This window comes from Pseudorca crassidens, chromosome 13 (genome assembly GCF_039906515.1).
Source record: "Pseudorca crassidens isolate mPseCra1 chromosome 13, mPseCra1.hap1, whole genome shotgun sequence".
Taxonomy (NCBI): domain Eukaryota; kingdom Metazoa; phylum Chordata; class Mammalia; order Artiodactyla; family Delphinidae; genus Pseudorca; species Pseudorca crassidens.
The window spans coordinates 2856716-2884672 of record NC_090308.1 but is presented as its reverse complement, the minus strand read 5'-3'; the positions used below and the strand labels follow the sequence as shown (position 1 = coordinate 2884672).

The 27957-nt window shown below is 47.0% G+C and overlaps 1 protein-coding gene across 3 annotated transcripts; it reads right to left on the bottom strand.

Annotated features, from left to right (window-relative positions):
• Positions 1 to 12276: 12276 nt before the first annotated feature.
• Positions 12277 to 25388, bottom strand: MPC1 (mitochondrial pyruvate carrier 1). 3 transcript variants are annotated; one of them, XM_067701566.1, is made up of 5 exons: positions 25191 to 25388; positions 23933 to 23936; positions 15602 to 15698; positions 13140 to 13272; positions 12277 to 12817 (listed from the first exon to the last, which is right to left on the bottom strand). In XM_067701566.1, the coding sequence occupies exons 1-5, from the start codon at positions 25259 to 25261 to the stop codon at positions 12793 to 12795; spliced, it is 330 nt and encodes a 109-aa protein (XP_067557667.1). In that variant the 5' UTR covers positions 25262 to 25388; the 3' UTR covers positions 12277 to 12792. The 3 variants fall into 3 exon arrangements, with proteins under 3 accessions (XP_067557667.1, XP_067557666.1, XP_067557665.1); XM_067701565.1 differs by lacking the exons at positions 23933 to 23936; positions 25191 to 25388 and adding an exon at positions 18615 to 20461; XM_067701564.1 differs by lacking the exons at positions 23933 to 23936; positions 25191 to 25388 and adding an exon at positions 17973 to 18255.
• Positions 25389 to 27957: the final 2569 nt, after the last annotated feature.

Here is a 27957-nt window from a genome sequence, read left to right as displayed (position 1 = left end):
TATTAGCCTTTCTCTGTAACATGAGTTGCAAATGTTGTCTCCCAGCTTGACAGCTGCCTTTTGACTTTGCATATAGTGCTTTTGCCATGCAAAATTTTTAAATTATTTTGGTAAGTCAAATTTATCACCTTTTTTTGTATTACTTCTGAATTTTGAGTCATAGTTAAAAAGCCTTTCTGTCCACTAATGTTAAAGAGGAATTCACCCATGGTTTCTTCTAGTGTTTGAATGGTTTCCTTTTCCACTTATGTCCTTGTTTCATTTGGTGTTTATCCTCCTGTATGGTGTGACGTAGGACTGTGACAATGTCTATTTGCAAATGGCTACCCAGTTGTCCCAGCAACATTTATCAAAGTCCTCTTTTTTTTAGAGTTTTGACTGTCTTCTTCTTCTTCTTTTTTTCATTTTTAACATCTTTATTGGAGTATAATTGATTTACAGTGGTGTGTTAGTTTCTGCTTTATAACAAAATGAATCAGCTATACATATACATATATCCCCATATCCCCTCCATCTTGTGTCTCCCTCCCGCCCTCCCTACCCCACCCCTCTAGGTGGTCACAAAGCACCGAGCTGATCTCCCTGTGCTATGCGGATGCTTTCCACTAGCTATCTATTTTACGTTTGGTAGTGTATATATGTCCATGCCACTCTCTTACTTTATCAAAGTCCTCTGGTGTCCTGTTTTGCTATTGAGAATCCACTTCAATCTGACTTATTCTTTGCCCCAGTGACCTGAGTATATTAAATTTTCATATGTGCTTGTATCTATCCCTGGGCTTCCTTTTCTCTGCCACTGGTCTCTGTCTGCTCATTCCCCCGCACCACAGTATTGTAACTTAAAAGGTTTCTGGCAGAGATAAGCCACCCTCATAGTTTTTCTTTTTTAGTATTTTCCTAGCTATATTTACATGTTTAATTTTCCAAATGAACTTTAAAAAAATTTTTAAATTTATTTTTGGCTGCATTGGGTTTTTGTTGCTACGCGCGGGCTTTCTTTAATTGCAGTGAGCGGGGGCTACTCTTTGTTGCGGTGCGCGGGCTTCTCATTGCGGTGGCTTCTCTTGTTGCAGAGCATGGGCTCTAGGCGCGCGGGCTTCAGTAGTTGTGGCTTGTGGGCTCGTAGTCGTGGCTCACGTGCTCTAGAGCACAGGCTCAGTAGTTGTGGCGCACGGGCTTAGTTGCTCCGCTGCATGTGGGATCTTCCCGGACCAGGGCTCGAACCCGTGTCCCCTGCATTGGCAGGCAGATTCTTAACTACTGCTCCACCAGGGAAGTCCCCAAAATGAACTTTAATATTAACTTGTCTAACTCCATAAAAAAAGCCTATGGATATTTTTATTTCTATTGGGGTTTTACTGCATTCATAAGTTAATCTAGGGAGAACTGACATTTTTCTAAGTTTGAATCATCCTATCCAAGAACAGGTGGTGTCTTTCCATCTGTTCAAGTCTATTTTTGTGTCTTTCCAGAGTACTTTAAAGTTTTCCTCCTATAGTTTTTGCATATTTCATGTTTTTTTATTCCTAAGTATTTCATCTCCTTTGTTGCTTTTGTAAATAGGGTTTTCTCTACTACCGTGTCCTCCAATTGGTTATTGTTTGTGTAAAAGAACTCTTGATTTCTGTATGTGAGGTCTATATCTTGCTACTACATTAAATTATTTTATTGAGTTAGTTTTGTCATTGATTTTCTAGGGTTTTCCTGGTATATTGTCATATCATATATAGAGTTTTTTTTTTTTTTTCTTTTTGCGGTACGCGGGCCTCTCACTGTTGTGTCCTCTCCTGTTGCAGAGCACAGGCTCCGGATGCGCAGGCTCAGTGGCCATGGCTCACGGGCCCAGCCGCTCTGCGTCATGTGGGATTTTCCCAGACCGGGGCACGAACCCGTATCCCCTGCATCGGCAGGCGGACTCTCAACCACTGCGCCACCAGGGAAGCCCAAAGAGAGAGTTTTTACTTCTTTACCAATCCTTACACCTGTACTTGATTACCCTTCTCTAATTGCATTGCCTAGTATCCCTATACAGTGTTGAATAGTTGAGGAGATACTGGGCATCCTTAACCTTGTTCTCGATCTTAGTAAAAATGCCTCTAATGTTTCTCCATTAAATAAGATGCTGGCTTCAGGACCAAGGAATATGTATGTTATCTTTATTATTTTCATATTAAGAAAGCATCTGGGGACTTCCCTGGTGGCACAGTGGTTAAGAATCCACCTGCCAATGCAGGGGACCCAGGTTTGATACCTGGTCTGGGAAGATCCCATGTGCTGCAGAGCAACTAAGCCCGTGCACCACAACTACTGAGGCTGTGCTCTAGAGCCCGCAAGCCACAACTACTGAGCTCATGCACCACAGCTACTGAAGCTGCGCACCTAGTGCCCGCACACCACAATGAAGAGTAGCCCCCGCTCGTCACAACTAGAGAAAGCCCGCACCCAGCAACGAAGACCCAATGCAGCCAAAAATCAATCAACCAATCAATCAATTTATTAACAACAACAACAAAAGAAACCGTCTTTCAAATCCATTGAGTAATTTTGATCAGGAATGTGTTCTGAATTTCGTTCCAAGGTTTTTACAGCATCTGTAATTATATGATGTCTGTAATTATATGATGTAATTATATGATGTGGAGATCCTGTAATTATATGATGTCTTCCTGGATCTGTAAATAGGTGAATAATATTAATGGATTTTCAAATATTGAACCAACTTTGCTTTCCTGGAATAAGTCACACTTGGTCATGGGGAATTATTTTCTTAATGTGGTATTGACTTCCACTTGCTAACATCTTATTTGTATTTTTATCATCCATTATATGCAATTTTTCGGTATCTTTCTGTTTTAATTATGTCTCTTCTAGACATCATATTATTGGACATTGATTTTTTTTAATAGTCAATCTGAGAGTCTTTATCTTTTATATTTGTAAGTTTTATCTATTTATAATTATTATGGTGACCATATACTAGGATTCATCTTATTTCATATTTTGCTTTTATTGAATTTTTTTTGGCTTCCTTTTTTCTCTTTTCCTGTTTTCCTTGGTCATTTTGAGTATTCTGCCAGTTTAAAAAGTTAAACATTATATTTTCGTTCTTACTGTGGCTACCCTCTACTTAAAACCTATAATTATGCATATTTACCTGTAGTAGTAAACTTAGAAATATCTTATTGTGCCCTTATAAGTCAGGATTTTCTGCCCACGATCATGTCCCTTGGTCTCCCTCTTCCCTCAGCCCCATAGTGCTGAGATTTTAGTTCTAGACTGTTATGGACAGTCTGTTTCCCACTTGGGTCCTATAGTGGACTTTACCTAAGCATTTGATTATCCTTAATTCCACACCTCTTATAGCAGTCTCCTGAATTTGTCTCTTTTCTTGTCTGAATCCTTCCTTCAAGAGCGTTTCCACTGTGTGATAACATTTTTAAGGCTTTATATGAGTGAGAATACTTATATCCTCACATCTGAGTGACAATTTGGATTAAAAAACCTGACATTCAAAGTTCTTTACTTTTACTACTTTAAAACCATTACACCAGTATCCCCTTGTACCATTTCCCTACCAGTCTGTCTCTTACTCCTTTATAGGTTAGGGTGAAGATAAAATTTATCGTTCAACCAGGACACATTTGAGAGTGAAGAGGGCACTACCAGTAATTAAGCTTGGGCGGTCGGTGTAAACCAGGATGATCCTGCGTAAACTGAGACATCATAATACTCTGCTTACTTACAGGTGGTTTAGTCACCCCACTTATAGATGATTACTTCTTTCTCTCTGGAAGCTTTTAGAATTTTCTTTCATTTGATATTCTTGGGTTTTGCTGTAACACTTTTAGGTGTGGTTTTCTCTTTTTTAAAATATTTATTTATTTATATTTTTGGCTGCGTTGGGTCTTAGCTGCAGCAGGCAGGATCCTCTGCTGTGGCCCGCGTGCTCAGTAGTTGTGACCCATGTGCTCGGGGGTTGTGGCACGGGGGCTTAGTTGCCCTGAGGCATGCAGGCTCTTAGTTCCCCGACCAGGGATCAAACCGTGTCCCCTACATTGGAAGGCAGATTCTTAACCACTGAACCACCAGGGAAGTCCCTAGGTGTGGATTTTCTGTTGTCCCCTACTTGGTCTTCTATGAATTCTTTCCATTTGAGCCATATCTCCCTCCCTCCCTCCCTCCCTTCCTTCCTTCCTTCCCTCCCTTCCTTCCTTCCCTCCCTTCCCTTCCTCCATCTATGTCCCAGTGACTCCTGCTGTAATTTCTTTCACTCCCAGACTCTTCATTGTAGTCAAATGCAGAGAGTAACTTATCCTGCCAACAGGAGCTCTTTCAGTCTATGTGAGACGTATATTTATTCCTGCAAATTTTTAAAAAGGATTTTGTTTTGCACCTCTGTCTCCAGTACATTTTAATTTTTGAGTGCTTTCACAGCCTTAGGCACTCTGGGCCTGCGGAGTCAGGAGCCCCATCCCCTGGCCTTCCCTAAGAAGACATTACACTGGGCTAATCGTAAAGGATATTTCCAGATGCCCACGGCTCCACTGATGTCTCATCAGGAATTGTGGACATAAAGCCTAAGACGTCACGTTCCTTGTCTCAGGATGGTTAGAGCTGCTGATTGCAAACAGTGGAATCTACTTGGACCAGTTTAAGCAGAAAAGGGATTTACTAAATGCTTTGAGGTCCACCACGGAATCGTGCAGAATGGAAATGAGTTTTAAGACTATGTTTCCAGGACCAACACCTGGACCGTGCGATGTGACTGGACAAGTGAGAAAGCGGCCTCCACCTGATTAAAGCCTGGGCATCTGCTGCCGGAACTGACGCCCCTTCTCAGTGACGGAAGCTGCACGTGGACCCGCAAAGTGGACGCTGTGTGGAGAGCCTGCTTCCTGGGATGCTCGCTTCCAAACGCAGGGTCACCTGGGAGGCTGTGTGGCACAGAGGGAGCCCTCCAAACCTCCCAGCTGCCAGGGAGGCTTAATTAGAAAGACTTTTAGAAGAAAATGGAATGTGGTTGGATTTAAATGAAGCAAAACTTGAAAGACTGGATCCATCCATTATAGACTGTTATTATCATCTATATAATAATGCAGATTATTATATCTGTAGTGCTGGTTTAAAAATACAGAGGAAGGACTTCGGCAGGCCCAGGGCAGGTGACTGGAGCCTGTTTGAACGTGTTTCACCCCGTGCTCTTGTTTCACTCTTGGCCAGAAGCAAAGATATTGCAGCGAAAGTCACTGCTGCACACATTAGACTTCCAGCTGGCTCGCTTGGACCTTTACCCTGACTTCTGGCAAAAATTGTGTCAAAAGTGATGCTGCTCTTGCAAACTAAGCACATGTGGTCTGGCTAAACTCTTGTGTTTTATTTGTATTTTAAAGGACATAACTATAGTCACTATAAGGTTTGAGGTGGGTGAACTACTTAGAGGGTATTTGATTGTGCTAGAAAATATATTAAAAAAGCAAACCCTGCATTCTGACTTCTGAGTGAAGAGAGGATTTCAGACAAAAATTTAAAAAATAAAGAGAGCTTGTTTTTACATGTGTTGCCTTTGCTTACCCTGTGGAATCTTGGGACCATGTGTCTCCTCAAAATCTCCCTACAAGAAAATTAAACACTGACTGCATGCGGTTAAGAAAATATTAACTGAGAATTATTTGAATGTATATAATGTAAGCCTTGGTGTGAAAATACAGAGCGTGGTATGCAGAAAATTTGGATATTATTATTTCTATTTAAAGAGAAAAGTGATAGCTCAAAAAGGGCACAAGATAAAACTTGCACGTCCGTACAAGCTTAAAAAATTAAACTATGTAGGTTGTAACAGTACTAGAAATTAAGTAGGAAAAGGTAGAGTTGATTTGTTCAGCCAGAACCCATGAGTGTAGACAGACTTCACTGTCTACACTGGAGAATTGAAGCGATCATAGAGATGGAATTTCCCCGATAGTCATTTAACTGTTAGCCTGGCCTCCAATTCCTGTACTAGGAACACGAGCCAGGAGCTGCCACCTTCTAAGAACTAGCAGCCGCTAGAATGCAAGAGCCTTCACATTGAAAATAAATATGAACAACTGTGTTGAACTCTACATTGGGGAAATGCTTGCGTAGCAGAGACAAAAGATTATTTTAAGTGAATTTAGAACGATTACTTGGAATCTACATACTTGGGACGTTCATTCCAAGGACAAAGAATAAGGGAAATTTCGGGCTTGTATTCAGTAGTTTCATTGTTTACAGTAATAATGGTGTGACTGAGAAACCATTTTTCTTTATATTGTTGGGTAAAGCAAGTAAGTAACGAAACGTTTGTGTTAGAAATAATGCAATTCAGTATAAAAGATTCAATTACGAAAGTGAAAGAAATTAAGTAGAGGTACTATAGTAGAATTGACAGGGAAGTATCAGTATGAATGCATGATTTCTTTTTAAAGTCCTTTTGAGTACTGTGCGCTGAACTGGCCAAGAAGCCCTGTACCTCTAGCAGCAAGTGGGTACGGAGAGCCCGTGTGTAGGGCGCAAACCCCATTCCCCATATACATGGAGCCCGCGCTCCCCATACACGTAGAAATGTCTCATGGTGGGGAAGCGAACATTCAGAGTGGGCAGGAGGCATCGTGCCAGGAAACGTGGAGGCTTAATGGGATCAAAGCCCAAGAGACCTGGAGGGGGGCTCCCAGTGGCCAAAGTTACGACAATTGAGCCAAAAAATGATAATAAACACTGTTGATAAAAACACTTTCAATCTATGAAAATTCGTGAATCTGTTATGCTCAAAAGGGAAAACGCCAGAAAAATTAATTCAAAATAATGTGTTACAACTGAAACAGCTATTGAACCAATTATACTTTAAAAATTGGGCAGAAAAGGAAAGAATTGAGTATTTATCCTGCCTTTTCAGTAGGGCCCATGTCCAGGTTAGGGTATAGTCTTAGTTAAAGGAGTAAAGCCCTAGTTTATAGAAGGCCCTCTGATAACTGGACATAGAACACCACTGTCTAGCGGCCCTCATGAATGATTAGGTGAGAAATACTAGTTGGGGCTGAAATATTGTCTCGATGGCCTCAGCTGGACCTTCAGAGCAACTGAGAGGAATCAGAGCCGGGCTCCATCAGGAATATAGACCAACAGCCCGTTTTGTGCCCGCCGCCTAAGGAACGTTTGCCCGAGGTGCCTGCCAGCAAGCAGGTCTTTGGCTTTGAGATCAGCTTTTGTAGTAAAGCTCTCAGGGAGGGTAGCTGATTCTCATGCAGCTTTTCTGTGGAGCTGGGAGCTCCATCACAATCCTGGGAGCCCCGTGGCCACCCCTTGGCCAACACCTCCCCCCAGGCCATCCTCCGCCCTCCTCCCACCCCCCATGGCTCCAAGGCAAGGGCCCTGCCTGGGGCTACCGCACCCCCCCCCCCCCCCCCCCCCCCCCCCCCCCCCCCCCCCCCCGTCACCAAGCTTTGCTCTTGTTGGCTCTCTCCTGGGCCCGAAAAAACAAATTATTTTGAGACAATGAAATTGATCTCAGAGAGGCAGCAGTGGCTGGTGGCTTGAAGCGCAATCTTAGTTCCCTGACCAGGAATTGAACCTGGGTAGCCTGGATGGAAACCAGGAATCCTAGCTGCTAGACCAGCAAGCCACCAGACAAGCAAATTTTCCCTGGCTCTTCTCCCCACTGAAAAATGCATTTCTCCCATAATTCAAAAAGACACATGCACGCCGATGTTCACTGCAGCGCTATTCACTATAGCCAGGACATGGAAGCAGCCTAAGTGTCCATCGTCAGACGAATGGATAAAGAAGATGTGGCACATATATACAATGGAATATTACTCAGCCATAAAAAGGAACTGGGTCATTTGTAGAGACGTGGATGGACCTAGAGAGTGTCATGAAGTAAGTCAGAAAGAGAAAAATAAATATTGTATATTAACGCATACATGTGGAATCTAGAAAAATGGTACAGATGATCTTATTCGCAAAGCAGAAGTAGAGACACAGACGTAGAGAACAAATGTACGGATACCAAGGGGGAAGGAGGGGTGGGAGGAACTGGGAGACTGGGGTTGACACATATATATTACTGATACTGTGCATGAAATAGGTAACTGAGGAGAACATGCTGTATAGCACAGGGACTCTACTTAATGCACTGTGGTGACCTAAATGGGAAGGAAATCCAAAAAGAGGGGATATATGTATACGTATAGCTGATTCATTTTGCTGTACAGTAGAAACTAACACAACATTGTAAAGCAACTATACTCCAATAAAAATTAATTAAAAAAATAAACAATGCTGATGGGAAAAAGAAAGAAAAATGCATTTCTCAAGGAGGCAAAAACTGTAAAAGCAGGCACAAGTTTATTATTAGAGACACGGCACAACAACAAGTGGGAGAGCACACAGAGAAGCAGTTTGTTTAGTTAAGACAGAAGCAGGGCAGAGATGCACCCCTGGAGGGAAAGGGTGTGGGTGTCCCCCACCAACGAGGAGGAGCGAGGTAGAGGCGGTTAAGTCATTGACAGGACACTCCTTCCAGGTCTTTGTTTGCCTTAGGCCAATTATCTGGTATCTTTCTCCACACCCGACCTCCCCTAGGACCCTCCCCACCGTGCGTGTGCAACTTTTTTCCAAGATGGATTCCAGCCCAGAGGCCTATGGGGGGCCTTGGCGTCACATATTATGGGGTGGTGCCCCCTCCTTTTTGACCCCCAAGGAGCCTTTCTGCACATGCGCAATGCCTCCCTTGCCCCAAGGATGGGAGATACGTGACCTGTGGATCTGTTACTCAAACAAGGGTTAGCTCCTCTCTGTTCCTGCCGCGACTGTTATCTTAAAGTGTCCTCAGGAGGCAAAATCCAACTATTTACCCTGGTCCTGTTGTTATTTCTATCTCAAAGTACAAACAGAGGGCTGGTTGTAAATATCTAGCCTGGAGCCCACTTGCCTCCCGCCTCAGGAAATGTAACCGGGAGGCTGGCTGTAAATGCCCCGCCTGGAGCCCATCTATCTCCAGCCTCAAAATGACTGGGAAGAACTCTGATGCAATGTGGGTGTCAGGACCTCAGATGTTGTAACAACTCTTGCTGCTTTCCCGCTACTGTCTGCAAACCTTCCCTACACATGCACCTGAGAAAACGACTAAGAAATCCTGGATGAAAATGTAGAAAGACAAAAGGAGTCACTGAGCTCTGCAGGGAGGCGTGTGGCAACTGTCACCACCGACGCTTATCACCCTTTGCTCCCGGGGAGGTACACGTCCCAGCCCAGGACCCACGCTGTGGGTGGGAAAGATGGGGCAGTGCAGGACGTACTTCACGATGGTCACCTCTGTCCCGTGACTTGTCAGAGAAAGGAAATGCTCCTTGGCTGAAGCCCTCGTGGCGCTTTGGCCCTGACAGTCAGTGTCCCTTATCATGGAGGCGGCATAGTGCATTCGTAGCTTCAAACTCTCTCTGTATTTTATTATTTGAAATGAAAAGTATTTTGAGATCTTGAGTATTTTTAGAGACAACGTTATATGTGGTAATTTAAAAATCTGGAAATGTATTTTTACCGACCCAAATTTGGGTCCACTTGCCCGCACGGTACAGCCAAGCCACTGGCCCCGGGCTGTGGGGAAGGAACGTGCAGCGTTCACTGCAGGCGCCGAGCAAGGAGTCCAGACAGCTGTGCTCAAAACACCCGAACTCCCCGATGCATTTCAGGAAAGCATTTTCAAAGGCCAGCTGAGGGAGCAGGGGGCTCCCAGGGTGTGTGATCAGCTCGTGCACAGTTCTGACTGGTTGATGGTGAGGTCACAGGGCGGGGTCACAGGGGTCCACATGATCAATCCTTAGGTGCCAGTAGGGCTGGGGGCTAGTGCCCATGGTCGTCAGGTAGTTAATTTCTTCCATTTGGTGGCGGTTTTAGCATCTGTAAGACAACTCGGGAAAGGTGCATCAGATACTATGATCTGGGTACTTCAGCGCGGAGCTGATGAAGAGGACCTGGGGGAGGGGCCTGTCCCAGGAAGGCCCCATCGGGTCCTGCCCGGTCACAGGACCATTGGGCCTTTAATTACATTTTGCATCAGCCCAGTCCTTGTGTCTTCACGTTTTAGCCGTGCAGCTGTTGTTACTGTAAATGTGAGCTCCTGTTCATTGTTAGCGTATTTACGTATTGACATTGCTGGCAGTGTTCTCTACTAATACACCCCCAATGCTCAGGTATGATGCCCTGAGGACACCCTGAAGGGAGCAGGCACTGCTCTCACAGTGTAGACCGAAGAGCCACAGTTTTTCTTTTAACTTTATTGGAGTATAGTTGATGTACAGTGTTGACCACCATGCTGTGATGACACACTTCAGATGTCTCCACAAGACAGAGCTCTTTAAGTTCCCAGGAAGAGCACCGAGCTTGCCCAGGCCCTGGAGTCGGTGCTCCCAGGAGGGCTCCTGTCCAGTCCCCACGGCAACGAGGTTTTCATGTCGTTTGGTCAGTCTGCTTGAAGAGGGTTTCACTTATAAATGGAACGCCCACTTGTTTTAAGTGTCCTGTTTGCTAATGAGACACTGGTCACTTTAAAGGAACCAAGAACCTTTACAAAATCTTGTTCCAGAGCACAGTTTTTCCTGTTGGTGTCGACGCTGTAGGAAATTAGGGGTCAGATGCCAGCCGTGGAACACTGCACACCCTGCCCCACCTTTTCTCATTGTTCACTTGGAATCCTTGCCTCTGTCCTTGCCAGTACTCGGGACACTGTGCTCAGAGAAAGAGGACAGCTGGGGGCTTCCCGAGACCCCATCAGGGAACTGCCAGGGTACGAGACCCGTGTCCTCTGTCTGGGCCCCTCAGGACCCTCTCTGATGTGGGCCGTCCACCTTGCGGCTCCCACGGGACCCCTTCCCCGCACACCTTCTGCCCGCGCACACGCCCTGCTCATCCGTGTTCATTCAGAGCATTAGTGACTTTGCTGGCCTCTGCCCCATTTCCTCACCAGGTGTGAGAGCAGCTCAGGGAAGCAGACCGTCGACTGACGTTATCGGGCCCTCTCCTGCTCCCATCTCTGCAGCATCTCTCCCGGGCCTGGGGCGGCATCTGTCCCGGGCCTGGGGCGGCATCTCGGTTTCCAGCCCGGCTGACCCCCGCGGGCTATCCCTGCTCCTCACTTAGCACTAGAGACAGGTAGGTAGGACGAGTTTCCCAAGGTGAAAAGGGAAGCGGAAGATCCAAAACCACAAAAGTAACAGTGGTGACTCCGGACAGACGGGACAGGAAGAAAGGCACGAGCTGCGGTGGCTCCTTTATATGCGTCTGTATAGTTTGAATTTCTCACCAGTTATATTACTTGTATGTCAGATTAAGCAGGACGCACGGTTTTAACTGAATTAAACCCATCTGGGCTCTTATCGCCAGCTGCTTTCAACCACCCTCAACTCCAGTGAGCTGTGGAGGAATGAGCCTGAGGGCCCCCAGCCCCGGGTGGCGGGGCAGACGCAGCCGCGTGTCAGGAGGCCCCGCCACGCACACCCCCTTGTACCCCGTGTGGAAGCGCACCAGTCCGGCTTCACAGGGCTGCGTGTGGCTCAAAGAACGCATCCGAAAGCGCTTTGAAAGCGGTGTAACGCCTCTGAAGGAAAGAAAAAGTGACAGAAATGATTCAGAGGGGACAGGCTAGCTGAGGAGGTGCTGGGACACAGACCCGCCGACGTCAGCCCTGCGCCTGCCGCCCTCGTCCACTATTGCCAGGAGATGGGAAACAGTGCTCACGTTCACGGTGAAGGTTGAAAAACTCCAACTAAGTGCGTGATGTGACCTGAGGCGTGAGGACTGTGCTCTCAGGACGCTCTCGGGCCGCGGGTCCACCCCTGCCCCGCAGAGCTGGCTCCCTGCCCAGAGGTCAGCCTCCACTCCCGGGGCCCAGCGCGGCGCTGGCCACCAGGCCGTCGACACGTGCTGTGGGCCTGCAAGCCCCATGGCTTCCCTGGAAACAGCACAGACGTTAGCTGACCTGCCTCGGGGGGAAACTCAAGCCCAGGATGCTTCCGGGCAGCCTGCAGTCAGCTAGTGCGGGGCAGTTTTAGGCGCAGTGCTTGGGTGCCTTTTCTAATATCTGCCCATTGCAAGAGCGCATTATGAATAGCTGGGAATGTGGACGCTTTCCCGAAACTGGCCCCCAGCTTGTCACTTCCCTAGCCATCTGAATCATTTTCAAGGAGTTCCACATTTCACCTGTAATTGACCTTTTAGGGATATAGTTCTTCAGTTTCTTAATAAGGCATTTAATCATGCTCATTTGACAAATATTTAAATCATTTATTGCCATTAATTTACAGCATTTCAATATACACACTGCATGGAAATACAAATACCTTTTCAAACACTGGCAATGTGATTTTAGCTATGTGGCCAGCTGCCAGCTGTCTCATGGTCATTAAACGAAAGGTCAGGATTTCTGAGTACTTAAATGCTGATGGTTACAAATTTTGTTCTCTTCGGTTTTTCATAAGGTAACTTCTAACAGATAACATACATATTACTGCAGATAAAACCATCACTGGGAATCATTACATTGATCGCATATTTGAGCTATGCTTTCTGAAGAGAAGTAAAACATTCAGTACTTGTAAGGCAGCCGAGAGTGGGTTTGGGAACTCCCTGCTATTTCTAGAAGAATCGTCTGGTTAGTAAAAATAGCATTCTGCATATTTCTCTTAGCAAGACTATTCACTAGGGTGGAATGTGTGACTCAGCAGCAGCAGCTGGCAATGCCACCCCTTCAAGAAGCCGGTTCTTCATTTTCCATTGTTATGCTGAGGCATTTTTAGACATCCTGGGAAGGAGCACAAAGACAAACGCAATGAGAAACAAAACTTCACCGCCAGCCTCGAAGGCCTTGGAGGGCTTTAAGAAGACACCTTTACGTTAACATGTATTTCAACTCACGATGTCATAAGAACAGTAATACCCTATTTCATGCTAATTTTCATGTTTGATAAGTGAATTCTCATCGCACTGTCTCAACGGCGCAGTCGCTTCTCAGCGTATTTCTGCTCTGCATCGAGTCTCCCCAGCCGCACAGTCACAGCCCGCCCCACGACAGACACAGGCCTCCCCAGCTCCTCAGAACACAAAGCTCAGCGGGACCTACTTACTCGTGCCGGAGCAGCCGTCCGCCCTGGGTGAGCTGGGCTACCTCGTTGGTGGCGTGGCAGGCGAACAGCAGCCAGTTGCGAGGCTGCACCTTGTAGGCGAATCTCATGAACGCCAGCGAGTAACAGCAGAGGGCTGCGGGGACACGCGGGACAGTGACCTGCAGCCTCCAGCAGAGGGCTGCGGGGACACGCGGGACAGTGACCTGCAGCCTCCAGCAGAGGGCTGCGGGGACACGCGGGACAGTGACCTGCAGCCTCCAGCAGAGGGCTGCGGGGACACGCGGGACAGTGACCTGCAGCCTCCAGCAGAGGGCTGCGGGGACACGCGGGACAGTGACCTGCAGCCTCCAGCAGAGGGCTGCGGGGACACGCGGGACAGTGACCTGCAGCCTCCAGCAGAGGGCTGCGGGGACACGCGGGACAGTGACCTGCAGCCTCCAGCAGAGGGCTGCGGGGACACGCGGGACAGTGACCTGCAGCCTCCAGCAGAGGGCTGCGGGGACACGCGGGACAGTGACCTGCAGCCTCCAGCTGAGGGCTGCGGGGACACGCGGGACAGTGACCTGCAGCCTCCAGCTGAGGGCTGCGGGGACACGCGGGACAGTGACCTGCAGCCTCCAGCTGAGGGCTGCGGGGACACGCGGGACAGTGACCTGCAGCCTCCAGCAGAGGGCTGCGGGGACACGCGGGACAGTGACCTGCAGCCTCCAGCTGAGGGCTGCGGGGACACGCGGGACAGTGACCTGCAGCCTCCAGCTGAGGGCTGCGGGGACACGCGGGACAGTGACCTGCAGCCTCCAGCTGAGGGCTGCGGGGACACGCGGGACAGTGACCTGCAGCCTCCAGCAGAGGGCTGCGGGGACACGCGGGACAGTGACCTGCAGCCTCCAGCAGAGGGCTGCGGGGACACGCGGGACAGTGACCTGCAGCCTCCAGCAGAGGGCTGCGGGGACACGCGGGACAGTGACCTGCAGCCTCCAGCTGAGGGCTGCGGGGACACGCGGGACAGTGACCTGCAGCCTCCAGCTGAGGGCTGCGGGGACACGCGGGACAGTGACCTGCAGCCTCCAGCTGAGGGCTGCGGGGACACGCGGGACAGTGACCTGCAGCCTCCAGCTGAGGGCTGCGGGGACACGCGGGACAGTGACCTGCAGCCTCCAGCTGAGGGCTGCGGGGACACGCGGGACAGTGACCTGCAGCCTCCAGCAGAGGGCTGCGGGGACACGCGGGACAGTGACCTGCAGCCTCCAGCTGAGGGCTGCGGGGACACGCGGGACAGTGACCTGCAGCCTCCAGCTGAGGGCTGCGGGGACACGCGGGACAGTGACCTGCAGCCTCCAGCTGAGGGCTGCGGGGACACGCGGGACAGTGACCTGCAGCCTCCAGCTGAGGGCTGCGGGGACACGCGGGACAGTGACCTGCAGCCTCCAGCAGAGGGCTGCGGGGACACGCGGGACAGTGACCTGCAGCCTCCAGCTGAGGGCTGCGGGGACACGCGGGACAGTGACCTGCAGCCTCCAGCAGAGGGCTGCGGGGACACGCGGGACAGTGACCTGCAGCCTCCAGCTGAGGGCTGCGGGGACACGCGGGACAGTGACCTGCAGCCTCCAGCTGAGGGCTGCGGGGACACGCGGGACAGTGACCTGCAGCCTCCAGCTGAGGGCTGCGGGGACACGCGGGACAGTGACCTGCAGCCTCCAGCTGAGGGCTGCGGGGACACGCGGGACAGTGACCTGCAGCCTCCAGCAGAGGGCTGCGGGGACACGCGGGACAGTGACCTGCAGCCTCCAGCAGAGGGCTGCGGGGACACGCGGGACAGTGACCTGCAGCCTCCAGCTGAGGGCTGCGGGGACACGCAGGACAGTGACCTGCAGCCTCCAGCTGAGGGCTGACAGGGGCAACTGCCTCAAAAAAAGAACCTTTTCTGCTAAAACCTTTACAGATGATAAAAGCTATTGCTTAGATGCTTCCATGAATGGGAAACTCATCAGATGGTTTGCTCCCGTTACGTATTGTTACTTATTACTTAAACAGTTAAAGAACATAATGTCAGTAAACTGACATCAGTTCTAGCCTCCTTTTCTGTCCCCTAGAGTGGTTTATAGTCCCTTATCTGAAAGAACTGCTATTTAATCCCCTCAACGAGTTTTATGTTCAAATATCAGGACTTCAAGTAAACTTTAAGATCCTTTTTCCACATAAAGTTCAAGAGGACACACTCCTTAACTAGGGGGACTACATCTGAAAGGCAAACGGGACCTTAACAAATACTTCCAACTACAGTAACCCTTTTCCTTCCTTACCATGAGGAGTAACACCCATCAATGACGTCAGGCGCTTTACGTTACTTTCTAATGGTGACTGTAGTGTCTGGTGCTACGCACTTGAAATGTAAGCAGGAGCTGTATTATGCTATGATTTTATATGAAGAGCCTCCCAGTTATTCCAATCTGCATCCTTACCAAATGTCATCCGCCCGCTGATAATCTCCGGAGACTTCTTCATGTCATTGATGGCGGCAATGGGAAGACCCCAGTTGGCTACTGGGCCCCAAAAGTGCTGTTAAAAAATGAGGGGAGAAAGAAGAGGAAAAGTGAAGACAGAGCGTGAACAGCTACAACTTCTCTTAAACAGTGACGTGAAGTGTGCGGTTAACTGGGGAAGGTTACCGTGCAGGCGTTCAGTGTGCAAGCATGTGCCTATGAATCAGCAGTTCTCACAAGGTGAGAGCCCCAAACCAGAAGGGATCGGGCACTTTACCAAGGTCCCTACCAGCTTCCAGATCACAACTAAGTAATCTCAGACTGTCCCGTTTAGAGAATTTTCAAATGAGATTAAATTCTTACACAAGTCACTCTTGCTACAACTTAAACCTGTTACAACCATTCTCGTAATGTAACATTTAAATCTATCAAACTTTTTTCAAATTTTCATTAAGGTATTTATTTGTCAACATCTCTTAAAATGCAGACCCTAAGTTGGATACTTTTTCTGAAGAAAGTAACTTAATAAGGGAAGAAATTGCTTTTCAGCTCATACGAGCTATATGAAGATCAGAGAACCTAAAAATCTACACTCAGACCCCCAGATAATGAGAAATTAAACTGAAAATTAATTTTGAAGTAATAGGAACAGCCTATATTTAAGAAATGGATCAGGAGTTTCTCATGTACGACCATGGCCATCCCAGGGTACCGAAATGAAGTTGTCCACGTTGAACAGTAGCAACATGCAATTTAATTTAACTTCTGAGGTTGAAATAAGTCCAGGGGCTTTCCCCATTAAATTAAAAATTGTTTTATTTATGTACGATTTGCAAATAATGCTTTAAAATATGAAGGAGGGAGTTCCCTGGCGGTCCAACGGTTAGGACTTGGTGCTTTCACTGCCCTGGCCCGGGTTCCATCCCTGGATGGGGAACTAAGATCCCGAAAGCAGTGCAGCATGGCCCAAAAAAAGTGAAAAACAAAAAATAAAATAAAATATGAAGGAAACCACACACTGTTGGGTAAAGACCCTTTTCAGTTATCAGAACATTAAGCAGTGCTTTATTTCTGCCTATCAGAGCATTTAAGATAAACGCAGACTGCAAAATACCTTTCTAGACCTGCATTTCTAATACTGACCAAGAGTCATTAAAATCCAAAAACTTCGTAAGAATGAGAAACAAGGAAATGCAAGAAAAATAAGTGAGAATTACCTTCGTCATGATTTAAGAATATTTTGAAACATTTACATAACGTGTTTAATGTAAGCATGAGGCCTCTGCCTTAAATAGCTGTAAAACTGTCAGAGCTGTTCTACTGCCAGCATGGTGAGTACTGCACAATCTCACACCTGAGTTATGGACGCCGCACCTCAGGCACAGTTGGTATAAAGAATCTTTGAGGTTCTGGGGAAGGCTATTTAGTCCTCCTGCTTTCAGACTGGATTTTGTCTCAGCTACTCATTGCTGACACTTTAATGCTTCTTGTGCCTAGATGAAGCCTGGCCATTTTCCCCCTTCCTCATCCTCCAGACCTCTGGTGATGGAGTATCTATCCCTCCTCACCTACCCGCCTGTTTCCCTTCCTGTCCTTCCCTTTGTGTCCCTTCACTTTTAACTCTCTGTTACTCCAGTGATGTTTCTCTCCTCCTTTTTTTGACCACGTCAGTCTATTCCCATCGCTTGCCTGTTTAATCACTTTCCACCGCTCTGCTCTACTCTGCACGGTGGCCCCCAGATCCCCGCATTATGCACACACTCAGGGCTGCCCTGAGGGGCTCAGCCAGGCCAGGCGTCTGCGCTCACAGCTGCGGCCAGGTAGTAAGAGGCCACGGCATAAATCTGAAACCTGAGGCAGCCCGGGGGACTTCTGGTCACAAGACAGTATTCAAAGTTTTACTGTGGTGAGTGTAGGGTTATATGAAGCAGCGTTCTGCAAGTTAAGGGCTATATATACACTTGTGATTATAAGCATTGAGATATACTTGAGATATTTCATAAAAAGAACATAAAAGGTAAAGATAATTTCAACACTAGTTACTAAAATATCTAACCACAGAAAGTTAATAATACATCTTTTCTATCGAGTACAAGACTCTAGTTCTCACTTCCCTTTCCTGGAATACATGTTTGGTCTGTGCTCTGTCAGATATTCATCAGTCAATGCACTGGTCCTGCAGAGAAGTTAGTGTCCAGAGTGGAACCGGAGGACCAAGGGGTCACTGGAGGTGCCCTTAGCCCGGGACCCACAAGGTCCCAGGATGTGGCATGATAGCTGTCTCCTGTCCATACTCTGTTAATGCAGAAAGTCTGCAGAAGCCTGATATGAAGTAGCGACAGGTTCTTACCGTACTATTTTGTGAGGAGTCACCGAGGTTCAGACAGGAGAGACATGAGGGGAAAAAAAAAAAGATCAGATGCTTTGTAAGATTTCGGTTACTTTAACCTCATACATGTGTTCAAGTTTCAGTAACAGAACTACAACACTAGGAGCACATATTCTTTTTTTTTTCTTGAGAAGATCTAGTGATATTAGGTCAATAACTTTGACCTAATGAAAGTAAACCTTAATTTTATGAAACGTAAACTTAATCCTTAGAGTGGAGCTATCCAACAGGAATATAATGCAAGTCACGAACAGGAGTCACATGAAATTTAAAAATTTCTAGAAGTCATGTTAACAAAAGTGAAAAACAACAGGAGTTAATTTTATTATTTATTCCAACATTTCTAACTATTTTACGTAATCAATAACAACCTATTGATGACGTATTTTACATTCTATTTCGGCACTGAGTCTCCGAGATCCGGTGGGTGTCGACACAGCTCAGCTTGGACTGGGCACCCTCCACGAGCTCCCCTGCCACCTGGGGCTTGTGGCTCTCAGACTGGACAGCACAGGCTTATAGGGGGCATTTCTTTGAAAATGACAAGTTGGAGAGAAGCACAATGCTGCAGAATTCTACCAGCAACGGACTTTCCGTTTTTACTTACCAACAGCCTCTCACCAGAACGTAAGCTCCTAAAAATAGGCGTGTAATTCCATATTCTGTTCACAGCTGAAACTCTGGCCCAAGTGGTACCCAGAATTCACAAGGCACTCAGAAAATGTTTGCTGAACGAATGAAGAGAAAGGTCTTCTAATGTTAAGTGAATTGTTTTCCTGAATGCTAAAATTAATACCATTCAGAAATACGTCGAATTAATTTTACTTCTGAGATGGCATTTCTTCTTTTCAGGATATAGCTTAATTGTTCTGACAAGGCAAACTCTTGAAAGTGTAGCTCCTGAAAGAATTACTGAAATAAAATGATAAAATCCTCTATACACACTGTCTCGTCCAAACAGCTCCGCTAGTTGTTTTGATGCAGAGGTCAAGGAGGTTCTAATCTCCAGCATGAGAGTAGTTGTTGACGATGCTAATAATATACTTCAAATAGGTTCTGTTATGAAATACGAACAGCCTAGAAAGAGTCTGTCTTTCAATGTTAAGTGCACTGTTTTAATAGATAATGTTTCAACTGCGGTAACAAATTACGTTGCCAAGATTGTATTTCACAGCAAGTCCAAGCTCAGCACAGTGTTTGGACGGCAGAGAGGGTGAGTCCCTTATCAGGTCAGAGGGCAGGATCCAGTAGTTTATGGACTATAGTCACCTGTGGTGTCACTCTCCTTTGTTCAGGATCTGAACACAGGCCTTTTATTTATCTGTAAATTACCAATGGCACATTTTTTTCCTACAAAAATATTTTAAAAGATGTGTTTCTTAAAATCTAAATTGTCAGCTTGGAGATAATTGAGTTTTCAATTCAGGACTCTTTCCTTGAGTTGTGCAATAGTTCAAATTCTACCCTATTTTACAACAGGCAGGTTATAAAGGAGTGTGAAGGAGGAATAACTTCTGCCATCATACTCTGCTCAATCCCAAAGTCCTATGTGAAAGTGACCACAAAAATAAAGCTGATCACATCACTTTAATAGTGGTTTAATGACAATAAGCCAATCTGAGAATAAATTTATTCTAAACATCCCTGGGAAATACAAAAAGCCACAACTCAGCATCCCTTAATTCTATGTCAGAACTGTCCAAAACATGCATCAAGTACTCAGGCAAAAAATCTGAGAAGCATATTTGCGCAGAGCCAAACCGGACAAGAAAAGCTTCCTAGTATGTATTAGCTTCTGTTCCAAAGAAAGGTAAACTTATGAGCAACACAAACTGCAGTTGGCGGACAATAATGTTAAAACTGTGTGGAAAATACCCTTGACTTTCTCTTTATTCGGTATGTTGCCTGTATTTTGTTTCAGTGAAGGTTAAAACAACCTCAAAATGCATAAGGGTTTTCTTGGTTCACTTATGACCTTGAATTCTTGCGGAGGAAAAACCGATCTCCCCCGTTAAGAATGATGATGGAGGTTGACAGAGGATGACTACCCTGCATAAACTTTATCCTCTGTTTCTCCTTAATTTGGAATACTGTTTGTTTGGCTCCAGGTTTCTTCTAAGCTCATTTTTATTTTCTTAATGTCTTCTCGGCATTGCCAATCTGTTTCTTCCTTTCCTAAAATTACTGACAGTAACTGTTAGCTTTCTCTGAAAGTACTGTGAGTAATTTATAACTTGTTTACACAGTACTAAAAGGATCTAAGTGGCAGCCTAGCATAGTCTGTTTATGTCATCACTGAGAGCGGGGTAAGGCTTGGAGACGTTCGAGACTGCAGTTCTCCTACAGGCTGAAAACGCTCACTGCCATTTCAGTTACGCTCAGCAACTTGTACCTCATTTTCTAGTCCAAGTTAAAATGAGAGGGAGTTTTAACAATCAGAATGTGTGATATTCAACTGTATTTAGATGGTCAAAACTAAACTGGACGGCAGAAAAGAGATTCCTGTGGCCAGTTCTGCTTCAACACTTTCAGCCTCAGTAACTTTCTGAAGGTCATTTACATGGCAGGGAAGTAAGGCCAGGGGCGGGTATGCAAGCAGCATGGCAGAGAAGGGAGGCAGACACAGGAAAAGTAGGTGCAAAGAAAGTACCTGAAACCTTCTTTTCAAAGGTTTTTGTGCATAACCATTTCCCTTTAAATCTTAATGTCATCTTAATGACATTCCTGTTTTGGTTTCACAGGTTTGGCGTCCAGAGGGTCTCAACTTTTCCGCCTGGTTTGGATCTGTTTTTCCATATGGCAGGTGAAGTGTTGGACTACCTGATGTCTGAAGTCCATTCCAGCTCTAATATCCTATAACTTGTGAAAGACTCCCTGTTTTCCACTGCAACTTCTCACTTGGGTAGTAAATATAAATTCTTAAAGCTCTCCTGGAAACTAAGAAGTTAAAATAACTTAGAATAGATAACCTCATTAACTGGAGAATATTCACTGCCAACAGCCAACTCACTTCAGATTTACAAGAGCATGCTGACTGATTAACTGATTTTCAAATACTCGTGATCTAGGTTCTACCTAAGCAAGCATTCTTTGCACATATATCCAAATACATATGTGCACGTACACCTCTGTTCACTTCTCTGAGGGGGGGGAGTAAATCTCTAGGATAAACATACACAGACCTTGACCGACTCAGCCACTAGAACACACATCCTACCTGAAAACTTAGTTGCTCATCTAATTTATTTTTCTTAACCAAAATTCAGGAGGGAGAATAAGAGCAAAAAAGAGACAGCTATCTTCTTTTACTCCACCAATAACGTATGTGAGGAAATAGTTTATTTAAAAAAAACAAAACAAAACGATAATAGAGATCCAGGAAGTTCTTGATTCAAGATTTTCATTAAAGTAAGTAAGAAGAAATCAGTGAAAGGAAGGATGGAAGGCATCAGAAGGAGCACTGGGAGCCCAGGGATTAAACATGGAATACTGATAACAATAACAAGAGAACATTTACTTTTGTAATATGCACAGCACTGTGCTGTGTTGTCAAACAGCTACCAAAGCCCCAACACCAAGCAATTTGTCCAAGACTACACAGCTGGAAAGCAAATGGGCTGGGTTGCAAACCCATCATCAAACCCATCACCTATAGGTGTAATACTACTGCCATCGCTTCCAACAAAAACTGTCAGGAATTACTTAACAGTTTAATACTAAGACCCAAGTTAAATGCCCCAGTTGTCCCAGTAATGCCGTTTATAGCTGTTTTTTCCCATATCAGATCCAATCAAAGTCCACACACTGCCTTTGGTTACAGCCTGTTCTAACTCCTGTTCCTCAATGAAAAAAAAAAAATCAACATTTTAAAATACACTTGGAAATTCACTTTAGTAAGAAAGACATTTCAGTCTTATCCATAAAATGTAATTGACAGGAGGTTATAATCTATGTAAAATATGACTTTAAATTTTTGCTAAAAACTTCAACTATGTTGTTAATAAAATGACTTTAAAAATTCTAGAGCAGCTTTAGTTTGGAAAACCTCTACACCCCTTCGGCAGGCTGTAAAAACAACGCTAGAGAGCTTGAGTTGTTCAGGAGTGCAAATGATTGACAAGGCGAGAAGGCACAGGGCCCCGTCTCTGATTGGAAGAGAATATGAAATTGTCTCCTTATGGCTTTATTTATTTGCCAAAGCAAAGCAGGGGCCGTAAGCAAGAAGACTAGAGGACCAAACAGGGGAAACGTTCCTCTAATAAATGCTGGGGAGAAGTGACTCCTTTCTGGAGAAAAAGCTAATAAATGAGCTGCTGCTGAGCGTTTTGATATCAGCCCAATCACTGCTCTGCAGGCTGGCATGAAATCCTACTGCTGCCAGGAGCAGCAGGGAAGACAAGGCCAGTGGACATCTCACTTCACCTGTTCAGTCCACAGAAGGATTTCCAAGTCAAAATCGCAGAGCTTTACGCCTCATGAAACTGAGCAGGACCCTGCAGGGCCTTCCTGAGTACAAATGCCCCTCTGTGCCCCCCGTTTCTTGTTGTAGAAAAAGGCTTGAGTCTTCCAGGCCTTCCCCAAGTTCCCAAGGGCGGACTCAAGCAGTTGCTAAGGAGGGAAGTGAGGGAATGCAGGAAGAAGGAAAAGCAGTTAAGCAAGAAAAGTAATGATAGCTTAAACAATAGTTCAGCGATAAAACAGAGCCCTAGTTCCTCCTGAAGGGATACACATATCAATCTAACACATATCTTTGAGTTGTTCTGCAGGAACTAAGGCTCCCACCCAGGTGGAGGATGGTCACTACATTCCCACCACAAGAGGTAGCCTTCAGACTAGTTGGAACTAGAAGGTTGACATAAAGATTCCCAAAATATCACCCTGTTACCTCACCACCTACCAGTCAGAAGAAAGTCCACAAACTGATCACGCATCCCGCAACCCTCACTCCTAATGTGTCTTTAAAAACCCCTCCCTGAAAGCCATCTGGGAGTTTGAGCATGAGTTGCCCCTTCTCCTTGGTTGGCAGGCGCCCTGCAGTAAACGCTGCACTTCCCTTCCCCACAACCAGTGTCAGGAGACCGGCTTTGCTGTGCGTCGGGTGCACAGACTCAAGTTCTGTTCAGTAACACTCACACTGAAGATTTTAACTTTTCCCATATGAGTACACTTTTTAAAATGTTTCTGCTACAAAAATAGCAAGATATAATAGAAATACGTAGTGATTTGGGGTTTCCAAGTATTTTCACATCCCTCATCTGGTTTACTTTTCTCAACAACCCAACCAGATAGGGCACTGTCATTAAACCCATCTCACAGACAGGGTAACAAAAGTCCACTGGGATTGACTGCTGGGGATCCCTTGGCTAGAAGTCATTCTTCAGAATCCTAGCTGGATGTCCTACCAGGCAGCACTTTCCTGGACACTGCAATTCTCTTTTTTTCCTCATTTAGTCAGAGCTTGATACAATAAAAGCAATACTAGAAAAGGCATGTAAACATTAAAGCTACATGAACTTAATCTTTGAAAAAAGGTTAGACCATATATCAAAGTATTCAATTGAAATATCTGGCTCACAGACACCTGTCTAGTAAAAAAAACCATACATGTAGAAAAGCAGGGCTAACTCTCTTCATTGAAAATACATATATTTTACAAATTCTTCTTGTGTAATAGAATGTTAGGTAATCATCAGCATATTTCTAATATGGATAAGACTTTATTCTTAATTACATCATACAGTTTTACCCTTAGCTGTACTTAACTATTAGGAAGGCTCATACAAAGGAGAAACATTAGTGAAACCTAAGGTAATATTTGAAGTCATAGAGAAACTTGACTGCAGGGACTAATAACACAGCCTCCCATGACTACTCTCCTCCGATCTCCCCAGCACATTACTCTGATAAATACTCTGCTCCACAGTACTAAACATCTGTCCTAATTAATCATGGTCCTATGCAAGTACACAAAGTTCATTTTTGGAAAGTCAAGAGTGAAGCTTCTGTTTCCAAATTTACCACGTGGCAAACAATTATTTTTCTTACCCTACTGCCCTTTAAAATTACAAGCAAACAGTATTTGCAATAAAATTCAGAATTAAAAAAAAAATCCTTTTTTTTTCTTTTACTGGTAAAATGAAGCTGCCTTCATACTGTACCCTATAGATACTTATTTCTCCTCAGCTGTCATCACTTCACCTCTTTACTACACTAACCTGTTGAAAAATACTGCAGCCCTACACTTACCTAGGTTTAAAAAAAAATCACAAAGAAAAACTAAAATGTATACACCTAAATAAACTATATCAAACGGTTTTAAAGTTATATTAAATAAATGAAATAAAAAGCTAGCTGTAAAAAGATTACAGGCGAAAATAAAATACAGAAAGTGGGACTTCCCTGGAGGTCCAGTGGTTAAGACTAGCGCTTCCAATGCAGGGAGCGCAGGTGGCCCCTGTGGGGGGGCGGGATTAGGACCCCGCCTGACGAGCGGCGGAGCCAAATAATAAAATAAAACATAGGAAGTAGGCTTTTCATCCCGCCACTGCCCTTTCTTTCTCATTGAAAATAAAGACTTAATGGAAAGCAGAATATTAAAAAGTATGCCCTTGGTTGGCAGAATATTCGTATGTTAGATTTGATTCCGTCCCACGCTTGACGTCCTGAAGCTGCGAAATCCGAAGGGCGAGGTCGACCGGGCAGGCTCAGTGCCCTTGTCGCGGAAAAGGAGCACCTGCGGCTCACCTTCCACCGAGCGATGCCGGGACGCGCCCTCCCAGCCCGCGCCCGGGGCAGGTCCGCCGCACACCTGGGCACACACCTGCCAAGCAGGTGCAGCGAGCCGGAGCTCCGGCCCCACTCGCCGGACCGGGCCCGCTCTCGGCGCCCGCCCGCGCCGGGGTGGGGGTCCCCCCGCCGGGGCTCCGGCCCGCCCCGCTGCCCCACTGTCCGGAGCCCCAGGCGCCACTACCCCGGGACCCTGCCCGGCTGCCTGGACTCCCGCCCCAAGGCCGGGAGCCCCAACCCCGCTGTCCGCAACCCACCGCCCCGCCGCCCCGGAATCCCCGCCCCGTTGCGCGGAGCCCACCCCGCTGCCCGCACCCTCGCGGCCCCTCGTCCCGGCGGCGTCGGCTCCGCACACCGGACCCCTCGGTGGGTCCGGCCCCGGGGACTCGTCACCTCATGAGGTAGTCCCGGAAGTCCTTGCTCCGGACATAGTCCGCCGCCTTCCGCACCAGCGCGCCCGCCATGGCCGTGCCAGACACCAGGCCGCCCGCGGTGCCCTGGGCGCCGCTCCTCGGAGCCCAATGACACCCGGCGGAGCGGACAGCGCGGACACCGCAACCGCTCGCCGGCGTGCCTCACGACAGCTCGGCCCCACCGTACGGTCGCGGCCCGCCACCTGACTCTGGGCCAATGGGAGGGCGCAGGGCGGGAGGCGGCGGCACGGATTGGCTCGCGCTCGCCGCACACCTCCTCCCCGCCCCTCGGCAGCGCGTGGGGGCGAGGCTTGCTGCCGTAAAACGGCCGGGGTCCGGCGGCGATTGGCTGGCGGTTGCCAGGCACCCGCGCTGGCGCGCTCCGGGCGGGCAGGTGATTGTCCGAGGGCGCGCGGGACTACCCGCCGCCCGCACCTCGTGGGCCTTTGCAGCGTCCGCGAGCCCCCGCGGCCGCCCGGGCCTGCAGGCTCCAGACTGGAGGTGGGCGCCGGGAGGAGCGCAGCAGCGGCGCGCGGGCTGCGTCCGCAGTTGCCGCTACACGTGCCGGAGAGCAGGTCCGCTAGCTCTGGACCAGCGCGGGAACCGCAGCGCCACGTGTGGGGCGCACCGCGTGGAGAGGGAGGCGTGGGAGGCTCCGGCTGTTAAGGGCTTTGTTTTGTTTTTGTTTATTGTAAATGTTTTACCCTGGCCAAAACTGTAGACGGCCGCCTCATCTAAAATGCCCCGGATGAGAGCATGGGGGCAGAGACCCTTGGGCATCTCTAGCAAGGACTTCAGTTGGAATGTAAACACCATTATTTTTGATATGGAAGGATTGGAAATGAGTTACATATCCACCAAAGGGACAGAGTCAAATAAATCGTGGTGCATCCATTCCATCATCGAATGCTATGCGGTAGTTTAAAAGAATAAGGGAACTATGTGTGCTGATATGGAAAGATCTTTAAAATTTATAGGGAAAAAAATCAAGGTGCAGAATCCTGTGTGAAGTATGCCAGTCATTTGTACATAGGGACAAAGAACGTATAAATTTGTCTCCAAAGATAGAGGAGAAATGTTAGTGTCTACCTGTAGGGAGGGCTAAGGGGGTGAGGGAGGGAGGGAAACTTCACTGTATACCCTTGTTCCTTTTGAAGCGTGTAAAATGAACATATGCTGTCTATTCAAAATAAAAAGCATTAAAGAAGAAACAAAATGCCTTTGAGAGTTAAAATAGCAATCGTTTCATTGAATCAGATTTATTTCCTGTTAGGCTGTCTATGGGTCACACCTAACCTTGATCTTCTGTGAAAGTATATCTTAATACGCAATGTTGCAATCCCATAATAACACCAGGAAGGCCGTTAGATTCCACTGGTGCTTTATGGTGGAGAGAGGAATGTACGACCTAGCAGGACCAAAGCTGTCTTTATTATTCATAATATTATTAATACCTCCCATTTGTTGACCAAGAGGCACTTTGTTTATTTATTTTTGGCTGTGTTGGGTCTTTGTTGCTGCGCACGGGCTTTCTCTAGTTCCGTTGAGCGGGGGCTACTCTTCGTTGCTGTGCGCGGGCTTCTCATTGCGCTGACTTCTCGTTGCAGAGCACAGGCTCTAGGCATGCGGGCTGCAGTAGTTGTGGCACGCGGGCTCAGTAGTTGTGGCGCACGGGCTTAGTTGCTCTGCAGCATGTGGGATCTTCCCGGACCAGGGCTCGAACCCGTGTCCCCTGCTTTGGCAGGCGGATTCTTAACCACTGCGCCACCAGGGAGGTCCCAAGAGGCACTTTTCAAATGTAATTTCTCCTCCTCACATCAACCCAGAAGGTGGGTGTAAGGAAACTGAAGGGCTTTTTAAATAAAACCAAACTGTGTCTGCCCCCTGCCATGTGAGAAGGGGCTCCTGGATCTCAGTGGTTCAGTCTTATCCCCTAATATTTTTCTTTCCCTCATAAGCAGTGGTTCTGAAACTTGAGCTGTCAGAAGACCCCCCAACCTCAAAGCCTCAGGAGGTCCAGAGTGGAGCCCTGCGCCTCATTGTCAAGGGACAGCACTTGGAGAAAGGCTGCTGAGGTCATCTGTCCCAATTCCTGCTGTCCTCTCTCGGCCGGCCTCGAGGACTCAGCTTTCCCATTTGGACCTCAGCTGGGCCTTTGAGCTTTCCATTGGTTTCCCATTGTGTGGAGGAATGTCAACTGGAGTATTTAAGTATAGGAATATACTGGATAAAGGAATATATAAATGTCCTACGAAGTAGCTAACCTGGGATCTGAACCCAGTTCTCTTACTCTGAGAGCCATACTTTCTCCACTATTTCAGATGTTGGGACAAAGAGGATTTCATGTAACAGTATCTTTGCTGCTTTAAATATGGAGCAGGCAGTATGGGCTAATGTATAAGAAAACATAACAGTAGATAAACCCAGCTACATTATTTCCTAAATCTTCAGAAAGGCCCAACCCTCCGTGGTCCCTGCACGGACAGAGTATGGGAGGTGAAGATGCAGACATCACTGGCTACTTTGAACCCCAGGTTTGCGAAAGTGACTGCAAAGGCCTAGCAGTGAGTGGGAACCCGCATGCCCATCCGAGTCCAGGAAAGGCAGTCACCGCCGAGGCTGCGCTCAGAGCTTCCCAGCTGGCTGAGGACAGACTGTGAGCTTTGACAGATGGCTGAAGCCAGAGGTTGGAGGGAGGCTGGCCCCGGGTTCAGAGCACTCTCATGGCCAGCTCTGTTAGTACGGGC

Bases quoted from the DNA above. Each gene is read 5' to 3' on its own strand.
- MPC1 (XM_067701566.1), bottom strand. From the start codon at position 25,261: ATGGCGGGCGCGCTGGTGCGGAAGGCGGCGGACTATGTCCGGAGCAAG. The intron at 13,273-15,601 runs GTAAGGATGCAG...GTGTCCCCGCAG, and splicing joins CAGCGGGCGGATGACATTTG to CCCTCTGCTGTTACTCGCTG. The intron at 12,818-13,139 runs GTAAGTAGGTCC...GCTCCTTCCCAG, and splicing joins GGACGGCTGCTCCGGCACGA to GATGTCTAAAAATGCCTCAG.